Genomic DNA, 18,847 nt, shown 5'->3' with positions numbered 1-18,847 from the left:
AAAAGTAGAGCCCCGACCTATGCCGCGGCTCACAACATTTCCGTTCGTTCCTGAAGCGGTCTTTGAAAGCGCGCCACCCCTTTCAACTATTTGCTTAATTTAATTGCCCGTGTCTTGTCTTTCGGACCATTGTCTCTCTTGACCACTCGGGAAAGCAAAAATGCCGAACCTTTTTACGAGTACACATTGGCCTTCCACTTAAATATACCCTCAATCTCTCAATTGGATTCGATATCTCAACTGTCTATATCTCTCCTTCACCTCCTCCTCCCCAAGATCTGAAACGCTAGGAGCCAGAGAAGGAGCTTATTTTTACTTCAGGCTCTACCTAAGTGTATCCTTTTCATTTTACAATAAATGATTGACATTAAACCAGAATTTCCATTACAGATTGATCTCGAACCTAGCCAGGATTTTGGAACACCTGGACTCTGTAGACCCCGGATAACAGATTAGCCTGAGTCTACGCGGGCGTATAATGCGATCGCTGCCATGCTGCTGAGACACCGCCTGGACAACGGCTAAGGGCTAAGAGGAGGAGACTTCAAATAGCGAAAGGAGCCTACCAAAAGGCGACACACAACATTCGACGCATAAGGATGCCGAGCCTTGGCCTGACCACGCTGCTCTTTCTGTGGCTGGTCCTGGAGGCAGAGGCAGATCCCCACGGATCATTCGTAGTTGAAGAAGCAACCACAAGCATCAGTCCCAGTACCAGTCTCTTTGGCATCCACACGGACGAGCTGATGACAGGGCAGGGAGAGCTGGTGGTGCCACGGCGCGTATACCCCGACGGCGCCTTCATGACGCACTCTCTGGAGTATGCTCACGTTCGGGATCACCGCCGTCATCGACAGCGCCGTAGCTTGGAGGATCAGGAGCAGGATGAGGCGGATCTGCATCTGCAGCTGCCACTGCAAAATGAGACGCTGCACCTGGAGCTCACGTAAATATCAGCGATCAAAATGATCCGGATATCCACCCAATCTTCAAATATTCGATTGCAGACCCCACAACTATTTTCTGGCCCCCCATTTGGTGGTGGAGCGACACCGTCGGGACCTGCGCACGCGCTCGTCCCTGTCCGAGAATCATTTGAACTGCCACTTTCACGGCAAGGTGCGGGGCCAGCCGTCGTCCAATGTGGCCATCTCTACCTGCTCGGGACTGGTGAGTAAACCAGAAACCTCTTGTGGTTTGTTTCAATATCGAAAGCGTCTGTTCCTCTCTTTAGGCGGGTCACATACGGACTGCCAGTAATGAGTACTTCATCGAGCCCTCCAAGCAACATGAGCCGCATCCAGAGCACGGTCATCCGCATGTGATGTTTCAGCGATCCTCCGTAAAGCCCAAGCAACAGCCTGGAAAAAAAGAAAACAATCGACAAAGAGGAGGAGGAGGAGAAGGAGCTGTGGCAGGTTTAGCGATCAGCAATTGCGGCACTCGAGAGCCCAGACGGCGCATGGAGACCCGATTGGAGTGGCAGGCCAGGGGCAAGGTAAAGATCCAGGGGGGGCGTCAGATACGTCGCCATCACCACGCACACGGACATCGGGGGCGCCAGCAACAGCAGCTCCATCGCCGGCAGCATCGTCGCCATCGCCACCACCAGCCGCCGCACACGAAATTCAAGTACGAGACGCACTCCCAGGGTCAAGGACAGGGGCACAAGCAGAAGCGCTCCATAAGCAGCCCTAGACATGTGGAGACGCTTATTGTGGCCGATGCCACAATGACAGCCTTCCACAAGGACCTCAATGGCTATCTGCTGACGATCATGAACATGGTATCGGCGCTGTACAAAGATCCCAGTATCGGCAACTCCATTGAGATTGTTGTCGTGCGCATCATACGGCTGGACGAGGAAGAGTCCGAACAGCAGCTAAATCTCACACATAATGCTCAGAAGAATCTCGATCGTTTTTGCAGGTAATCGTTTGTTTTTGACTCATTTGGGGAATACTTTAATTCTGTATCCTTTTCGCTCTACAGCTGGCAGCACAAGCTGAACAAAGGAAGCGAAAAGGATCCGCACCATCACGATGTCGCCATTCTGATTACGAGGAAGAACATTTGCGCCAACAACTGCATGTAAGTGCTGCACACAGATGAACAGATCCACATCCAGTGAGTGATCCATGCGTTTCATTCTCCTCGCAGGACCCTAGGCCTGGCTAACGTTGGAGGGATGTGCAAGCCAAAGCAGTCGTGCAGCGTCAATGAGGACAATGGCATCATGCTGGCCCACACGATCACCCACGAACTAGGGCACAAGTAAGTCCCCCGTGACGACCGACCCCTCACGACAGCAGATAGACCAGATCGGTAGTCGTCGGCATGACCGGTGCCACCTGCGGCACTAGACATTGGCCAATGGCGCAACGGATCCAGCGGCCAACGCATCGACCCCCAGGCCTTCAGCCTTATGGCCAGCGCATTTCGTTTAAAGAATGAATTGAAGCCAGGCAGCAGCAACAGCCCCGCACCCAAAACGGAAACGCAGCCAGAAAGAACGGCCAATGCGATGCAGTCGAAACTGCCGATACCCTTTCAAGAGCTCAAGATTAAGCATTGGATTATTATTATAAAATAGATTTTGATTAGAATTTTGAGCTAAAAACATATCGCTTAGAGAATTCTGGTTCTTTCTGGTTTTCACTCAAATATGTCCAGGAAAAGCCTACTCTCAGACAGATGTAGGGCTCAGCCCGTCTTCCGCTTATTCTGATGAAGTAAGTGTCAGCTATCTTTCATACCCTTTGAAAAGGTATCGAATGCCAGCAGCAAAAACTAAGTGAACACGGCGGATGCTTTGACACCTGCGTGCGTGTTGTGACAATGATCGCCTGCGTTGCTCACGCCCACAGTTTACCAGTGCCAGTCAGCAGCAGTGTTCCCCCTGTTTCTTTCCCAATTCAAACTTAATTAGTCTCGAGGCGCAACGCCAGCGACAGAGACACAAATCAGGGGGCAATCATCGGAGTAGCTTAGAGAGCCAGGGATGAGTGGTACCAATCACTGTTTCAATCACCCCTCAGTCACTGCTTAGAGCGGCTTTGAATTGGTTTTAATACCATTTTTTATTCTTTAAATAGACTCCTTAAAGCCAGGGCTTACGTGAAGCGGCAGCCCCACGCTTTTAAAAAGATCTGAAATATCAATGACAGCAAGATGGAAACTCATCCAGAAAACAAAAATATTTGAGAACCAAGACTTTGAAATCTTTTGTTTCTATCTCTATTTTCGTTTAGTCCGTTATAAAAACTTAGGCGCTCAGAAGGACACCTATCCACTTTCCGTAATCAGTTGAACTTTGAATATGGAATTGTTGTACCCAAAGTGATTCACAGTGATTCCCCACAGACTACTGTCGCACCGCTATCGCGTCGCTTAGCTTCTCGTCATGTGTTGGTGGAGCAGTGTCTCTGTCCGGTTTCGTTTGGGGCTTATCTGGTTTGAGCACACACTTTCGCATTCACATTCATTCAGATTCAGATTCGGTGTGTGCACGGTGTTCGTGCCAAGTGGATTTGTTGTAAAACGCCTTTTAAGCGCAGCCAAGTGCCCGTCAGTCAGTCTAGCGTGATCACCGTCCGCGATTGACTCAACCCGAACACAAGTCGGAACAGTCGCATAACCCGCCGCCCGCGGCTCAATCGTCATCCAGTTCCAGAGGCGGCACCCTCTCTGCTACCGTCTGGTTTCTGGATTGTTATGATCTGTATCTCTTATAATATGTATATTCTAGATATGTAAAAATGTGAACACCAGATCATAGCTGCTTTAGGAAGAATTTGACGCATCCATTTCTAATCCTTCAAAGAAAAAAAAACTAAATCGAGCGTAGCAAAGGCCGCGGCTCTACTTCATACGCGGTACTCAGTCAGTGCGGCTCCCCTCCGCTTCACCAAGAATATATACTATACTTTATGGGCTCGGAAACGATTTTTTCTAAGTGTTGCATAAATCCACTTACCCCTATACTCTTTGAGTATGTCAGAAAAGTACCAACTACATTTTCTAAGTACATATATCTGTATCTAATCACCAAAAAGGGTATTTGGATATCTGTTTGGTTTACCCCTGGATTGGATCGATAGTTGTGTAAGTGTTGGCCGCAGGAATCCCCGTCAATGAGGTGGAACAATAGGCGGTACGTCGCCACGGGCCGGTGTTTTGTTTTTCACGGTTTGTTTTGGTTTTCATTGTTGCTGCCACTTCGCTCGGTTACACGTATATCTGTAGTATCCGTATGTCTCCCTTGATTGGATAAATTTATTTTTCTAATAATCAGGTTTTTGACTACTGATTGGAGCAGGGGCTGTAGGAGAAGTAAGAGGAGGTGCTTACAACTTTGTATTAGCCATTAGCTTCACGCGATCAAACCGAATTTGAATTTGTTTCCCTACGAGCATTTCTCTACATATGTGTACACTATGTGACCTTTCTATTTCCTTAGATTATAGATCTTTTAGATCTTATACATCTCTTCAATTCCGTTCTTTGGATTCTTGAATCCTGCTGCTGCTATCAGATGTTGATTCACTTTTAATTTCTTCTTCCTTTATTCTTTTTCCATTCCCAGCTTTGGCATGTTCCATGACACGGCCAAGATCGGCTGCCATCCCCGGGTGGGGCCCATTGTCCATATCATGACGCCTACCTTTGGAGCAGACACGCTGCAGGTTTGCTGGTCAAACTGCAGCCGCAAGTACATAACGCATTTCCTCGAGTAAGTAGAAGCTAGTAGATACCGGCGATCCTGATCCTGATCCTGATTCTGAATGTGCATATATTTGGACTATTTTTTTAGCCAGGGCCTAGGCGAGTGCCTCGACGATCCGCCAACGCCGCTGGACGAGTACAACTATACGGGCGAACTGCCCGGGGCGAGGTACAATGCACGCGGCCAGTGTCGGATGCAGTTCAACCTGACCACCGACAGCGAGGTGGGCGCCTGCTCCGCCCCGCATGAGTTCTGCTCGACGCTGTGGTGCCGCGTGAACGGCGAGTGCGTGACCAATATGCGGCCCACGGCGCCTGGTACCAGCTGCGGACGGAACAAGTGGTGCCAGAACGGTAAGTGTGTGCGCCGCGAGGAGCTGGCGGCCGTCAACGGAGGCTGGGGCAACTGGAGCGAGTGGAGCGAGTGCTCGCGCAGCTGCGGGGGTGGCGTTTCCACGCAGCAACGGGAATGCGACTCCCCGGTGCCGGCCAACGGTGGAGTATTCTGTATTGGGGAGCGTAAACGGTACAAGATCTGTCGCAAGCGGCTCTGTCCAGAGCAGGAGCCGAGCTTCCGGGCCCAGCAGTGCGCGCGCTACGACAACGTTAGCTACCAGGGGGCGACGTACAAGTGGCTGCCCTTCTTCGACAAAAGTAAGATAGGAATGGAAGTGGGAATCCCCACCAAGATCGATTGATAATCGCTTGATCTCTTTGCAGACAACCCCTGTCGACTGTTCTGCAGCGATGTGGACGACACGATCATCGCCAACTGGGGTGAGACGGTGCTGGACGGAACGCCCTGCACACTGGGGACCAACAACATGTGCATCGACGGCATCTGCAAGGTAAGGTAGGCGACGATCGATCCCCGAGCGGGATCGAGCGGTCCTTATTCGTATGTCGCGCTACTTCGCAAACCCTGCTTCAAACCCCGATCAATTAAACGAGCATTTCATCCAGAAAGTTGGTTGCGATTGGATCGTTGACTCGGACATGCAGGACGATCGTTGCGGTGTCTGCGGCGGTGGTGGCGATCAGTGCAAACCAGTGAGGGAAACATACGAGGAGCCGTTTAGCGCCAAAGATGGTGCCTACGTAGAGATTGTCAGCATACCGTCACGCGCCCGCCACATTCTCATCAGGGAGCAGGCCAACTCACCCCACTTCCTTGCCATCGGCATGTCCCAGAGTCCAGACAAGTTCTACCTGAATGGCGACAGCCTGATCTCCATGCCCGGCGAATTCGAGATCGCCGGCGCCGAGAGCCTCTACGATCGCATAGACGAGCAGGAGACCATCAAAATACCTCAGCCCATACAGCATTCCATATCGGTTTACGTAAGTGAAATCAATCCAAAGAGACAGAAGGATTTTTATCCTCCCCAATTCACAGGCGATCGTTCGCGGCAACGAAAGCAATGCAGGCATCTACTATGAGTTCACGCTGCCCCCGTTTAATGCTAGCGCTGGACGACAATATCTTTGGCGCCTGAGCAACTGGACCGTATGCTCGGCCAGCTGCGGTGGAGGTGTCCAGCATCGGGAACCAATTTGCCACGATAATGGCAAGGGTAAGCCCCACTTCCTCCTCTTGCACTCTTTAAAAGCGTTTCTTGATTCCATTCTCCATGAATTTCAGTGCTTATCGACAAGTTGCCGTGCTGGACGCATGCGAAGAACAAGCGGCCGCTCCGCCAGACACGCTCCTGTTCAGAACAGCAGTGTCCTGCCCACTGGTGGCCGGGTCCCTGGCAGTTCTGTCCGCTCACCTGCCAACAGCCGGGTGCCCCAATGCCACAGCGGCGTCGCTCGATCGTGTGCCTGGACCAGCATGATGTGGTCGTGGCCGATAACCAGTGCGGCCTCTTGATACGTCCCCCGGAAACGGAGCCCTGTGGGGCATCGCTGCCCGAGTGCCGACCCAATCCCCGGGAGTGATCGAAGGATTGAAGGATATTTATTGCTATCTAATAGACCGAAACGGGAACATTACGAGTACGATTACGAGTAAAAATACAACATATTTATTTAGCGAGTAAGCATTTCGATGGTCGGTAGAAATCGACTATTATATATGTTCTTTCTCTACGCGCATGCGTCTATCAAGGGAGTGTCTCGATCAACGATACAAATATCGATAGAGTGGCGATCGATTGCTTCCTCGGGTATCGCGGTCGTCGGACATATATGAAGATGTACTTAACTTATGATACACGCACACACAAAAAAAGCAAATAAAATATAATTTAGGAGTAATTCTTAATGATCTATAGACCTATAATAAGTTATCGATATAGACGATAGACATATGCGGGAATTGCCAGAGCTCTCTCGGTTCATATCACATGGAAAAGGGATTACTAAACGGCCCGCTAAAAGCGCGTGTTGTCAGGCATCTTGCGGAAGTAGGCGATCTTCTCCTTGGGCACGCGATAGCCGTGCATCCAGCGACTGCCCTTTCGCAGCGATCCATCGATGCCATCCTTCCACACGCCCTGCGGCAGGTACACTAAAGAAAAAATACGAGAATAAAATAGGGTTAATAAGGGCGGGATCTGGGGTGATGACTGACTCACCCTCGCGCTCCTCACGTCCCGCGTCTAGGATGGGGGCCACAATCAGCTCCTCGCCGACAGAAAACTCATCGCTCACAATGAGGCAGGCGGGATCGTGGGGATCCATCATCCAGAGGGGCCGCACCAGTGGTAGGCCCTCGTTCATCGACGGACTGAGGTACTTTTTGAGCAGCGCAATCACCACCGTCTGGCGCACCTCCTTCATCTCCTGGGCGACGCGTGTGACAAGGTCGCTGCGGTACTCACTGGGCAAATGGCTAAACTGCATGGCCGGCAAAAAGGTAGCTAACTGCAGCCAGCGAATAAAGAGTTCCGGATCAGGGAGCGGCGGCTGGCCGAGCGAATAGAACGTAACCATTTTGGTTAGGGATCGCTCCAGCAGGTAGTCCCCGCCAATAGCTCCCGGCAGGACGAACGGATAACCAATGACGCCGTAGTTGAGGACGGCGGCCAGGGTCTCTCGGAGTCCCTCCCAGGTGGCATTGGCCGGCGGAGTGCTGAGGAAGATGGGCGGCTTGGGCACCACGCTGGCCGTAGAGACGGCCATCAGGCCCTCGCCCTCCAGGCTGGCGGTCAGCATGCGGGCGTACATGTCCGGGTTGTCGAGCGGTTGGCGACACTGGTAGTAGTGGGGCAGGTTGTAGCCAGTGCCCAGGTCCAGGTAGAAGCTCTTCACGCCATACTCCTCCTTGAGGCGCTGCAGCTTCTCGAGCAGCCAAGGCACGGAGGCGTTGTTGGTGATGTCCAGAACGCCGGCGCTGGAGCAGCTCTTGTAGCGGGTGAGGGCCGGTATGCTGCGCTCCGAGTGGCGCTCGTAGATGAGCAGCTTGCGGCGCACCGCGTCCTTGAAGTTTACGCTGTCCGTACTGATAAACGGCTGAATGGTGAAGACCACCTTAAAGCCACGCCGATGGAGCACATCGATGGTGTCCTTCAGAGTCGGGAAGCGCGCTCGATCCACGCTAAAGTCTCCGATATTCTCCTGCCAGAACTCGTTGATAACGATATGGCCCAAGCCCATCGCAATGGCACTTTCCGAGTAGTCGCAGATGACTGTTTCGTTGAGGGAGTCGGGCAGGTCCTGGTTGGGTATGCGCCAGACGGGCTCCTCCAGCAGCGAGTGCAGCACCTGGATGTCCTGCTCCTTCAGCCCGTCCCACAGGCTCTGTTGCGTCATCAGCATGTGCAGGCTGCGCATATCCTCCGTTGTGCAGATCTTGTAGTCCAGCTGCGGCAGCGCCGTCAGCCGATTGACGAACGTAAAGTCATCGTTGGCCGCCCGCAGGCAGAACTGGTTCTCCGTCCGGTTGATGCCCAGCTGTAGCGGCGTCCGTTCGCTCACCTGCATGGCCACACCGATGGAGTTAATGAAGTAGCGCTTCACCCCGTTCCCGAACTGGTGCACCTTGCTGTCCCCGCTGGCGTAGGGCATGAAATCAAAGTTGGCGTAGCTCAGGGACCACTCCTGGCCCTTAGTGATGCCTCCGCCAAACCACAGGCCGTTGTCCCGCTTCAGTTCGTAGCAGTCGGTGGGCAGAAGGCCGGGCGTCAGCGCCTGCCACTGCAGCGTGTAGCACCGAAAGACGCCTTTGTCCTCGAAGTTCATGTGGAGCCGCGCCACGCCGTTCCACTCGATGCAGACGCTACCGTCTGAGCGCCGCTGTTCCTCCAGGCAGTGAAACGGTGCCGAATCGCTGCTCAGGGTCACACCCAGCTGCCCCGATATCACCTCCTTATCGTCGTGGTTCAGTATACGGAAGATGCGGTCCACGGAATTGAACTTGATCTTCTGGAAGTAGCTTTTCGTCAGCACCTGCTGGTGGTACGCAATGTAGGCATAGCCAATCTGAAAGAGAGAGACATCAGAGGGAGATTTAGACTGCAGTTATGAATGGAATGGAATGCTTAGATAGCTACATATGTATCTAATCTAAAAATGTTCTATGAATTGTGGATCCCAGATGATACGAATGATGAACAAATGAACTTGTCAGTAGATTTTCTATGGACCCCTATGCATTATCTTGAAAATCGATAGAAATACGATGGTATCTGATTTCCTCGGCAATAATTATTAAATTAAGGCGTCCGTTAAATATGAGATATTGGATCCACTATTAGGCCGATTTGTACTCATACGCGTAAGAATTTTGAGCTTAGTGTTATTAATGATATTATGGTAATCTTAAAGCGCCTACATAAAGTTTTATATAATTCATAAGGATATCTGGCGATTTATGTATTACATAGATAAAGCTGATGACCAAAAAATTAAAATATGTAAACTTTGTATGTTTCGATTCAGGATTTTCGAGTGACAAGATCGGAAGTATGATTTTCTTAAGCAACTACTGTGTGCTTACTAGCAGCTCTTTTGAAACATACACTATTTTCGTGAATGGTATTTTTTTAAAAGCATTTATTGGAATCATGGAATGTGACTTTAGACTCTAGAGAATAGACATCAGCTTTGATTAGTCATCTTTAGTTAGCGTTGCTTAGTCATGTGCCTTGTTTATGTTCTGAAGCATTCTAAGAGTAATGATTGTTGCTGATTGTTTTGAGTGATTATACGTATAGATAAATATAACAGTACGAGTATATTTAATTTTTTCATTTGTTAATTTGTCCATTTATTTTTCAGACTGTTCATTAGACTGTTTAGACCGTTTGTTGGTTATAATAGGGCTTGACACAACACAGAAAATATGGCACAGGGCACAGGGCAGAGGTCTTGCCAAGTCATGACATGTTAGGCACGGCAGGATCCTAAACGACAATGCTCTTCTTGATGATGACGTTCAGCTTTTTTTAAAGATATTTCCCTTTGATGGCTCCCGCGCAACCCTTGGAGATAACGGCTATGCACATGAAGGCATGGCCGCAACGGCTCAGGAGGTTCGATTTCTGGATAGCTGACTCGATAGTTAGCAGTAGTGGCGGAAGCAGCTTCTCTGAGGACATGTGGAGAGCCATGATATCGATGGTTTGGGTGGCCGAGGTCCCAGGAATGTTGACGGTATCCGAGAAATAGTCTGCACTGCACATCGGCTCGAAGACGACGACCATGAAGTGCTTTAGCTGGCCCACCGGAAAAGAGTTAGAAGCTCTCCGACATTTGCCAAAGCTGGGGCGGAGTCGATCAGCGTGGAATGATCCCAGGAAAATGAACTTCAAAAATGCATCCAACCACGTGCTCTTCGTGTCCGCCTCGTGGCGCTAAAGTCCCAATAAGCCCGCCATGGGATTCGTTTAGGAAATTTTCCAAAAGTACAACTGCCAACTGGTGAACTTCTGTCTCTGGAGGCGACACCTGAATGTGGCATGGCACTGGTAGGGCGCGGATTCTCAAACAGCTTGCCAATATTGATGGTGCACTCGCTTTTACGTTGGGTATGATTTCACCCACTAAAGCTATATTGATATTTATTGTTAACTTTTTAATTTACTTTTTTCTACTTTTAAAACAATATACAATTTGGAAAAAAAACGAGGGGGAACGTTGTGAGTTGCTGCGGACACCGCAACTCTACAGTTATACCCGATACTAAGTCAGTATGGCTCTCCTCCGGCATACGCCGCTAATATTAAACGACACGACAAAGAGTGCGTGCGAGAGAGACAGAAAATCAGTCTGAGCGTGACGTCGGGCGCTGCGTAGCCACTGCAAATTGATTTGTTCCTTTTGGCTACAAAAATGATCCGATCTGATCCAGATTCAGCAATATGATAGATATGGTCGTTATCTATGATTTAGTGTTTTTAGTTTTCTCGAATCTGCAATATTGTAGGTGCAACAGATTTTCGTCTTTTGTGTAGGCGGAATCAAGGCCCGATATCACAGGAATGTGGATACCAAATTTGGTTGCTCTAGCTTTTATAGTCTGTGAGATCTAGGCGCTAATATTTTACTCTAAGCAAAGCAGCCTATGCTACGTGTGTGTTAGAGAGAGACAGGGCGAGAAAAAATGAAATTGTTTTCTTGATGCTGGCTATAATAATAATACGATCCAATTCAGATTCTGCAGTCTAAAAGATATGCTCATTCTCTACGATTCTGCGTTTTTGGTTTTATCGTATCTTTAAGAATGTGGATGCAACAGATTTTCGTCCTTTGTGGGGGCGGAAGTGGGCGGGGCAAAGTTTTGAAATATTTTTGGAGCAGTGACATAGCACAGAAGTCTGGATACAAAATGTCTTTGCTCTAGCTCTTATAGTCTCTGAGCACTAGGCACTCATAGAGGCGGACAAACGGACGGACGGACAGAAAGACATGGCTCTATCTACTCGGCAATTGATGCTGATCAAGAATATATATACTTTATGGGGTCGGAAACGATTCCTTCTGGACGTTACACACATCCATTTTCACCACAAATCTAATATACCCCAATACTCATTTTGAGTATCGGGTATAAAAATAGGAGCTGCCGAATTTATAAGAGGACTAACAAAAGTTGTATGATAGTGGACTTGTCTGAACGATTTTCCTCAATGAGCCAAACTCAAATAATATTATTGTTTAATTAATTGAAAATAAGTAATAGGGAACTTAATCAGTGTTAATTAGTCATTTAATTCATTCCCTTCCCCCTTGTCAATATCACGTGTCAATAAAAATTACTTTTTTTGGCGATCCATGGGCATTCGCAATTCGTTGTTGTTTGGTTGATTTAGGAGCAGAGAAATCAAATCAAATAATGAGGTGTGATTATAAATAAATGTTTAAATATATATAATCATATGAAGTAAATTTTCAATTACAAAAATATAAACTTCAAACATCATTATGGGAAATTTATTGTGTAAGTCGTTGGCTCATTGGGAGCTTGTCTGAGATACTACTCAAGGGCTTACCAGAAATATAATGATGAAGAACATAATGATGACGAATATCTTGATCTTGTAGTCCTTAGTCTCCCGTTTCTTCTTGCGTATTAGCTGGGGAAAGGCCTAAGTAAAAACACACGGACAGGAGATGATAAAATGATCCCTTCAATTTCAAATTTATTTTAAGAGATCTCCCTCTTACTCACCTGCATCTTTTCGCGCAACAAGCTGGCCAGAGAGTTGACGCTTGTTATCGAGGCCTGGTTGCTGGCTAGGCTGTGGGTATCGAAATCGCTGGCCAACATCTCTTTGCTGTTGAGTCGCAGGGCCGGTAGAGGGGCGATGGAGGCACGCCTCCGGTTGCGAAAGCGATCGCTTGAAGGAAAACGGAAAACAGTCAGTCAGAGAGAGGTCGCTGTCTGTGTGATATATGACAGGGAGTAGATAATGCCCAAAATCATTTACGATCCCGATAAGGAAAGCCCCATATAGCCCCCATATATACATCCGATGTCAGCTGATGCGTGGCACAGATGGCCCCATGTCAAACCCCCCGATCAGATATGGCACACATCGGAGGCATTCGATGCGAACATGTCCCATAACCAAAGCCCTCTATTTGAGGGCACACCCACTCGATAGCGATGAAGAGCTTATCACCCGTATCGGCGCTCCGCGCCTGTCAACATCTTGAGACGAACTTGAGCCGGACGACAGCGGAAAAACATTCTTGAAAATGGGGAGCACTCGCACTCCCATTCTCAATGGACCACTCTCAATGTTTTTATGTATAAAACAAATTACATATATGCATCGGTTGGGATCTGTGCATCTGTATTGCTGGTATGCAAAACTCTGTAGCAAACAAATCTGGAAACCCCAAACAGAAACTGGCGCATAAACTGGGACATTGCTCTAGGCTGCTGATACCCCGAACGAGTATACATATAATTATATTTACTTGAAGTGCGGCTGTATGTATTTGTTTGATTTATTTACAATTTAAAATACTGTCGGCGATAAGCGGGACGGGACCCTGGCTGGGCTCATAAACACTGCTATTAAAACGCGGCTCGAACAGACACTTCTACTTTTCAGATATACCACAGATATATAGATCGGTTGAGATCTGTCCACAGGGAGATAGATATTCTCGCGTTGTTATCACGGCTAATCACGATCATCAACTGAGCGGAGGGAGCTTCGTTCATATCTATCATTGCGCGCCATTAACATACAGATACAGTTATAGTACTATACAGCTGTGCCTGTGCCACTTGTCTCAACATGTGTCGCAACAGTGCCGCCCAATGATGTAGCTACTTACAGGATATCTTTACTATAGTGTGCTATAAAGTTTTTTCTACGGTTGCAGTAGGTGTCCTGTCAAGATCAAGCTTGAGAAATGGCCATAGCGAGATGTTCTTAAGTTATCGGATCATCATATCATTTAAAACAAATTTAGCGTAGGACTTAGATGGCTATAGTGATGGAATTGAAGAAGTTGAAAAAAAAGGGAGATTGATCTGCCATAAGAATGCCTCAGAAACGATAGATCTGATAGCTAAAGCCTTAACAAGCTTGCTTTTCTTTCTTGTTATACAATAGTTTAATCTTTTGATTTTGCTGAGGAATAGGTGTTCCGTATTTTAAATTGTAATCTTAGCGACTGCCTCTTTAAATGTGAATCTTTATACATAAATACATATGTATACATGTACTTATATATAGAGAGAGACTATTTTCGCACATATGTATAGCTTCAAGTTTTTTCAATTGTCTTTAACTACTTCTGTTGTGTTGACCTCTGCTGTGTCCGTTCTACATATGTACATTTATGGAAATATAGAGATGCCGTTGCTCTGCTGTCTGTCTGGCTTAAGCTTCCTCCAAATTAACTTATCATCGCATCGGAGACTGTCGTCAGATTGGAGATTCGCTGTCGCTGTCCTTGTCCCACCTTGTATCTGGCCGTGTAATGCGCTTAATCTGCTGAATTGCTGCGCTCTCGTTTGTTTGCGTGTGCGTGTAAAGCTTTTCTACCCGAAAGAAACTTTTTTGCCTGCATGGAGAAGCTAAAGCTCGGCTTACAGTTCTTTTCGACAGCTTTCAACAGCAGTGCTTTCTGCTCTGTTAAGAGAATGTTAAGGCAGTAGAAAATGACTGTAATATAAGCCAGCAATCAAAAGCGGAATAATGATAGACATTTTCAGCGCCACTAAATGCATTCGTTGCATCCATTGGTGGTGAGGTGTGGGGTGTGGGGGGGATATCTAGAATCGAATACAAATTGCATTTCAATTAGCGGGGAAATGGCCCGCAACTGTAAGCGACACTCCACTCTGTAATCCCCATTTGCCGGAATGTTGGGAAAGGCACGTTCCAGTCGTTCGAGCAATTATTCGAATTACTGTCTGGTTCAGAGAGACAAAAACAGCGACTTATTATTAATTAATCTAATTGCCCGATGAATCACAATGGTACACAATGTACTCAAAGAGCTTTGAGCGTGCCACAAAGTGGAATATGAATAAATTGGGTTAAGATCAAACTTAGTCGTACAAGATCTGGATCTGAACTACTGCCAGTCCGCACGGTGGGTGCAAAGAAAGCATTTCCTCATTCGTGATCATCTAGGAATACAATAGAATATGCACTAGCTGATAGTTCTCTAAGTTCTAGGCTGCCCCCTCTTGAAAGCATATCTATGAGAGCCTTAAGGGTCCTAGCCCTTCCCTTACTATCAACTCACCGATAAACCCGTTTCTTGACATTCCCGAACTCATCGTCACTGTCATCATCGTTGGGAGTTGAAGCGAAATTAATGGTGGTAGCGCCTGTGCCCTTATCCGGCGTATTTAACGTGGTTGTGCCTGGCGTAGTGGCCGGCGTTCCCAGGCTTGAAGTCGCATCATCGGCTATCTGAAAGCACCCCATTAATGGTGTTATTTTATATTATACTTTATTACTATAAAAGCGCTTAAAAATTGATAGTGCACACAGTTATTTATTGTAAGGGCGAACTGAGTGGGACGGGGGAAATGGAGTGTGGGTTGTGAGACTGGGGGACTAGGGTACCTTTTGGCACCTACTGTTCCGAGTTCCGAGAGGTTTGGCGAGGTGAGTGCAATTAGCATGATTGCGCGACTGACCGCAGAACGGAGCCCCCAGCCAAGGTCTCCAGATACCGGATACTCGTATCAATATGCAATAAGCGGGAAGGCCGCAGATTCCAAGTATAAATCTAGTGAAACGGAGAAATTAAAGCCCTTCATGCAGATCGTTTTTCCAAGTCATCGTCGTCACATACGGTAGACGGTTAAGATGAATATTATTCACTAAAGCACTTTACTGGATAACAGACGTTCGCTAAGGATTGGTATACAGAATACAGTACAATTTCCCATTACGGACAGAACGATTTTTTGGCAACAATAACCTTTTCCATACACAAAAAAAAAATGTAATTCCTACAGACTCTTTGACGCAATGCCACACTTAGTACCTGCCTCATCCGTAGCCATAGCCATTTTCATTTCTCTATTTGTATCCTTATCGATATGTGTATCCTTTTCAGGTGATCGATCCTCCGGCATCACACTAGAAAGCGTGAAGCGACTGCAGTTTGGTGAGCTCATTTCAGCATTGATCATCAAAGCAACATTTAGTACAGGATGGATATATGACTCCCACAGACTTTACACTCTCTACAGATGACCAAGTACCGTTGCAATCTCAATTACACTTTCAATCACTATCACTATCACTAGAACTGCTGCCGTTGGACGAACACCTTCCACTGATATCGCGCTGTTAATGCTCTGGAGTTGTCCGTCCGTTTGATAATTGCCGGATTGCTATTGCCTGAATATTGTATTTGCGGCGCCGGGTTCGCCTTAATTTATGCGTTTTAATAGCTCGCCAGTGCTGCCAGCGTTTCTGGGAGAGCAGTCACTGCTTTGTTTGAGTGTGAATATTGACACCCACACTCCGGCTCAGCGCTCTCCGCCATTCCACCGCTCTACGGCGACGAGTGAGTTGTGAGCGCAAGAGAGCAGGTTGATCGGGTTGGCTGGCGCACAAAGTGTATTTCTATCGGTAAATTTTGTCATACACGTAAAAAATCAATTTGTTTTTCTTTCTTCTTTTTTTGACTGAAGCTATCAAGGTTAGAAAACATTTTTTTTATTTTACCAACAGAAAAATCGATTGAATTGGATATGTTACATATGTATGTACATGTATCGTTATGCTATAAGATAAATTATATCAACTAAACCACAATCTGACACTTTTGTAAGCCCCACCTTGCATGTAATACACCTTGAGTGGATCGGATGGTTTCTCTCGGGAATACGGGGCCCGTGTGGGAATTTGATTTTGATAGAATTAACCCGCAGTCGTAAATTAATTGCGGCCAGCACTCTCTGATTGGCTACGTACAGGCGTTGTTTCCATCGACTAGCGCCGTGTCGGCCGGATTTAGCCTTTAATCGTGACTGCTGGCCATAAATAACTGTCCCGCGGTGTGGCGGCGGCGGCTCAGAGATTCGCCACAAACGGGAGACTTTACGCCTGGAAGGGGCTCTCGCGCACTCGCATTATCGTTCGGCAACCGGTTGGCAGACCAGACACCAGTTCTGAACCGCTTCGTAGCCAGATCACACCCGTTTCACATGGATTCCGACCCGGTTTTCAGCTGTTCTCAATGTTGCATTATCGGAAAACCAATCGAGGGACTGAATTTGAGACAAATATATGTAAAATGCTATCAATCTTTACGAAGATAGATTTCTTAATCTCAATTTCACGTCCAGTGGATTTGATCAAAAATTATCCCAATAAAATTCATCAAAGTTTACATTTCTACTTATCTTTATTAAGTTAAAACCTAACTCAACTTCTGGGAAATCGAATGGAGAAAGATCCAGATAATTTGTATGGGGAGAGTACAGAGCATTTTTGACCGAATATAGATAATTATAACTCTCTCTCTGGAAACCATTGCATACCTCTGGGCGGGGTCGTATAAACCCACAGCTGATGTCTGGGGTGGCGCAAGTGTGTGGATTGCTGATGATTGCTTAGGTAAATCACTCATACACCAGATAACCAGTTAGACGGATGGCACCGGCCTGCCCGATCTGCCTTCTGTCCCTTCCCCCTGCCCTGATTCACACCTTCGTAATTAGCGTAACGTATATATCGCTTCAATCTGCTCATCTGCCGCCGACATTAACAATCAGTTGTAGTGCAAATAAATCGAAAATAAACCTAATGTCTCACGGAAAAAACTGAACGCGTCGCTGAATGCAAATAACAAGTATAGAGCTATAATGGAGACTGTGGAATACCTGCTACTTGCTGTACTACAATGCGGACTGTATCTTTGAAATAATGTTTTTTTCTAAATGCTATATCTCTGCTTTTAATATAAAACGGGCTAAAATATAATATAATAATAAAATAATATACCAAAGGAAAAAATTGTGGTATTCTGTGTCCACGATTACTTGCTAGTGTGACGAATTTAGTGAATGGCAATTTTTATATTTATTATATGTACATATGTACATATTATCTAGCCATAGCCAGATCATAGCCGCTTAGACGGAGTCATGCTATTTTTCTTTGAAAATTTTGAAGTTATTTTGATATTTTCACACATGCCAAATACGCTTCTTAACCGCCTTAGCGGTCTTATACCTGAACGTTGTGCCCCAGTTCTAGTCTAATCCTCTAATGAACCTACCGCCAAAAAAAAGAAATGTTTTGGATGTTCACAATGAATTTCCATTGTAGGGTATTAAACCTTTAACTCCACGAGTATCGGGTATGATCACTCAATTTGTGCGGATATACTACATGTACATACATACACACATGCATATGTACAATCAGCTGTGTAAAGGGAATGCAATTTCCCAACAATCATGTTGATCTACAAATTTTGGGGTGTCACTAAAATACAAGTACATATGTATGGGACCATCTGGCATCATGTGATGGCTGAGGGCACTGAAACGTGTTTGCATTAACTGAATTTCAAGTTTTGTCACATGTGGATTATTCGCCAAGTTACTACTATATAATTAAAAGTCAATTAACGTTTTGGGTATTATTTTCGGGGGAATTTTTCTGTGTAACTCACGAGCAAAGTGGAGGCGCCTAGCGATTTCATTTTTAATACGAATTACGCCAACGATGATTGTTCATATCCCAATAGATCAAAACAATTTGCGATATTGAAATGAAAATAAAAAAAACTCACGGTTTCCTCGTGCAGGGCATCTTGGGCCTGCATCTGATGCCGCAGGCGCAGGGCCTCCAGGTCCAGGGCATTAATGCCCGACGGCATGGATATGGAGTTGCGCCGCAGGCCGGGAGCAAAGGTCGAGGACTGGTCGGGAGACGAATCTGTTGTCGCTTCAGTTTCCGGCTCGCGTTCGCGTTCGCGTACCCTCTCGTGGACGACCCGCAGATATGGTAGATCTACATTTCGCCGCTCGCTCAGCGAGGGCTTTCTTCCAGCCGTATTCAGAAGCGGTTGTCTCTGCTCCGGCTTGGGCTCGCACTCTGGCTCATCCTCGTCCGCATAGGCTAGGGACAGGTCCAGGTACTCGCCGTTCAGCGCCTGCGCGGCCCCCGATGCCGTAGTCGTCGTTGTCAATTGCGCCATTATGCGAACGCGGTCAAAAGGCGAATGAAAGCGG

The 18,847-nt window shown here is 47.1% G+C and overlaps 2 protein-coding genes across 9 annotated transcripts in view; one reads left to right on the top strand and one right to left on the bottom strand.

The window, feature by feature from the left end:
- Window positions 1–6,984, top strand: part of AdamTS-B (ADAM metallopeptidase with thrombospondin type 1 motif B) — a 20,020-nt gene extending 13,036 nt beyond the window's left edge. For 3 of the 4 annotated variants that reach the window (XM_015186821.2, XM_001354422.3, XM_033383415.1), the window contains exons 2-12: window positions 391–946; window positions 1,008–1,170; window positions 1,235–1,929; window positions 1,993–2,091; window positions 2,161–2,274; window positions 4,586–4,732; window positions 4,814–5,379; window positions 5,446–5,573; window positions 5,689–6,066; window positions 6,122–6,299; window positions 6,368–6,984. In XM_015186821.2, coding sequence (XP_015042307.2) covers window positions 600–946; window positions 1,008–1,170; window positions 1,235–1,929; window positions 1,993–2,091; window positions 2,161–2,274; window positions 4,586–4,732; window positions 4,814–5,379; window positions 5,446–5,573; window positions 5,689–6,066; window positions 6,122–6,299; window positions 6,368–6,666 — 3,114 coding nt within the window. In that variant the 5' untranslated portion in view covers window positions 391–599 and the 3' untranslated portion in view covers window positions 6,667–6,984. Of the gene's footprint in view, window positions 1–390; window positions 947–1,007; window positions 1,171–1,234; window positions 1,930–1,992; window positions 2,092–2,160; window positions 2,275–4,585; window positions 4,733–4,813; window positions 5,380–5,445; window positions 5,574–5,688; window positions 6,067–6,121; window positions 6,300–6,367 lie in introns of those variants that run through there. The other variant, XM_015186822.2, reaches the window with a different exon arrangement.
- On the bottom strand, window positions 6,730–18,847 carry LOC4814402 (myogenesis-regulating glycosidase). Of its 5 annotated transcripts, none has more exons than XM_033383416.1 (6): window positions 18,406–18,847; window positions 14,887–15,056; window positions 12,341–12,509; window positions 12,162–12,257; window positions 7,305–9,150; window positions 6,730–7,237 (listed from the first exon to the last, which is right to left on the bottom strand). In XM_033383416.1, the coding sequence occupies exons 1-6, from the start codon at window positions 18,811–18,813 to the stop codon at window positions 7,101–7,103; spliced, it is 2,826 nt and encodes a 941-aa protein (XP_033239307.1). In that variant the 5' UTR covers window positions 18,814–18,847; the 3' UTR covers window positions 6,730–7,100. The 5 variants fall into 5 exon arrangements, with proteins under 5 accessions (XP_033239307.1, XP_033239308.1, XP_033239309.1 ...); XM_033383417.1 differs by lacking the exon at window positions 18,406–18,847 and adding an exon at window positions 15,644–16,004 and having other exon boundaries at window positions 7,101–7,237; XM_033383418.1 differs by lacking the exon at window positions 18,406–18,847 and adding an exon at window positions 15,640–16,002 and having other exon boundaries at window positions 7,101–7,237.

Source organism: Drosophila pseudoobscura, chromosome X, assembly GCF_009870125.1.
Source record: "Drosophila pseudoobscura strain MV-25-SWS-2005 chromosome X, UCI_Dpse_MV25, whole genome shotgun sequence".
Lineage (NCBI taxonomy): Eukaryota > Metazoa > Arthropoda > Insecta > Diptera > Drosophilidae > Drosophila > Drosophila pseudoobscura.
This window is presented reverse-complemented; position numbering and strand designations above follow the sequence as displayed.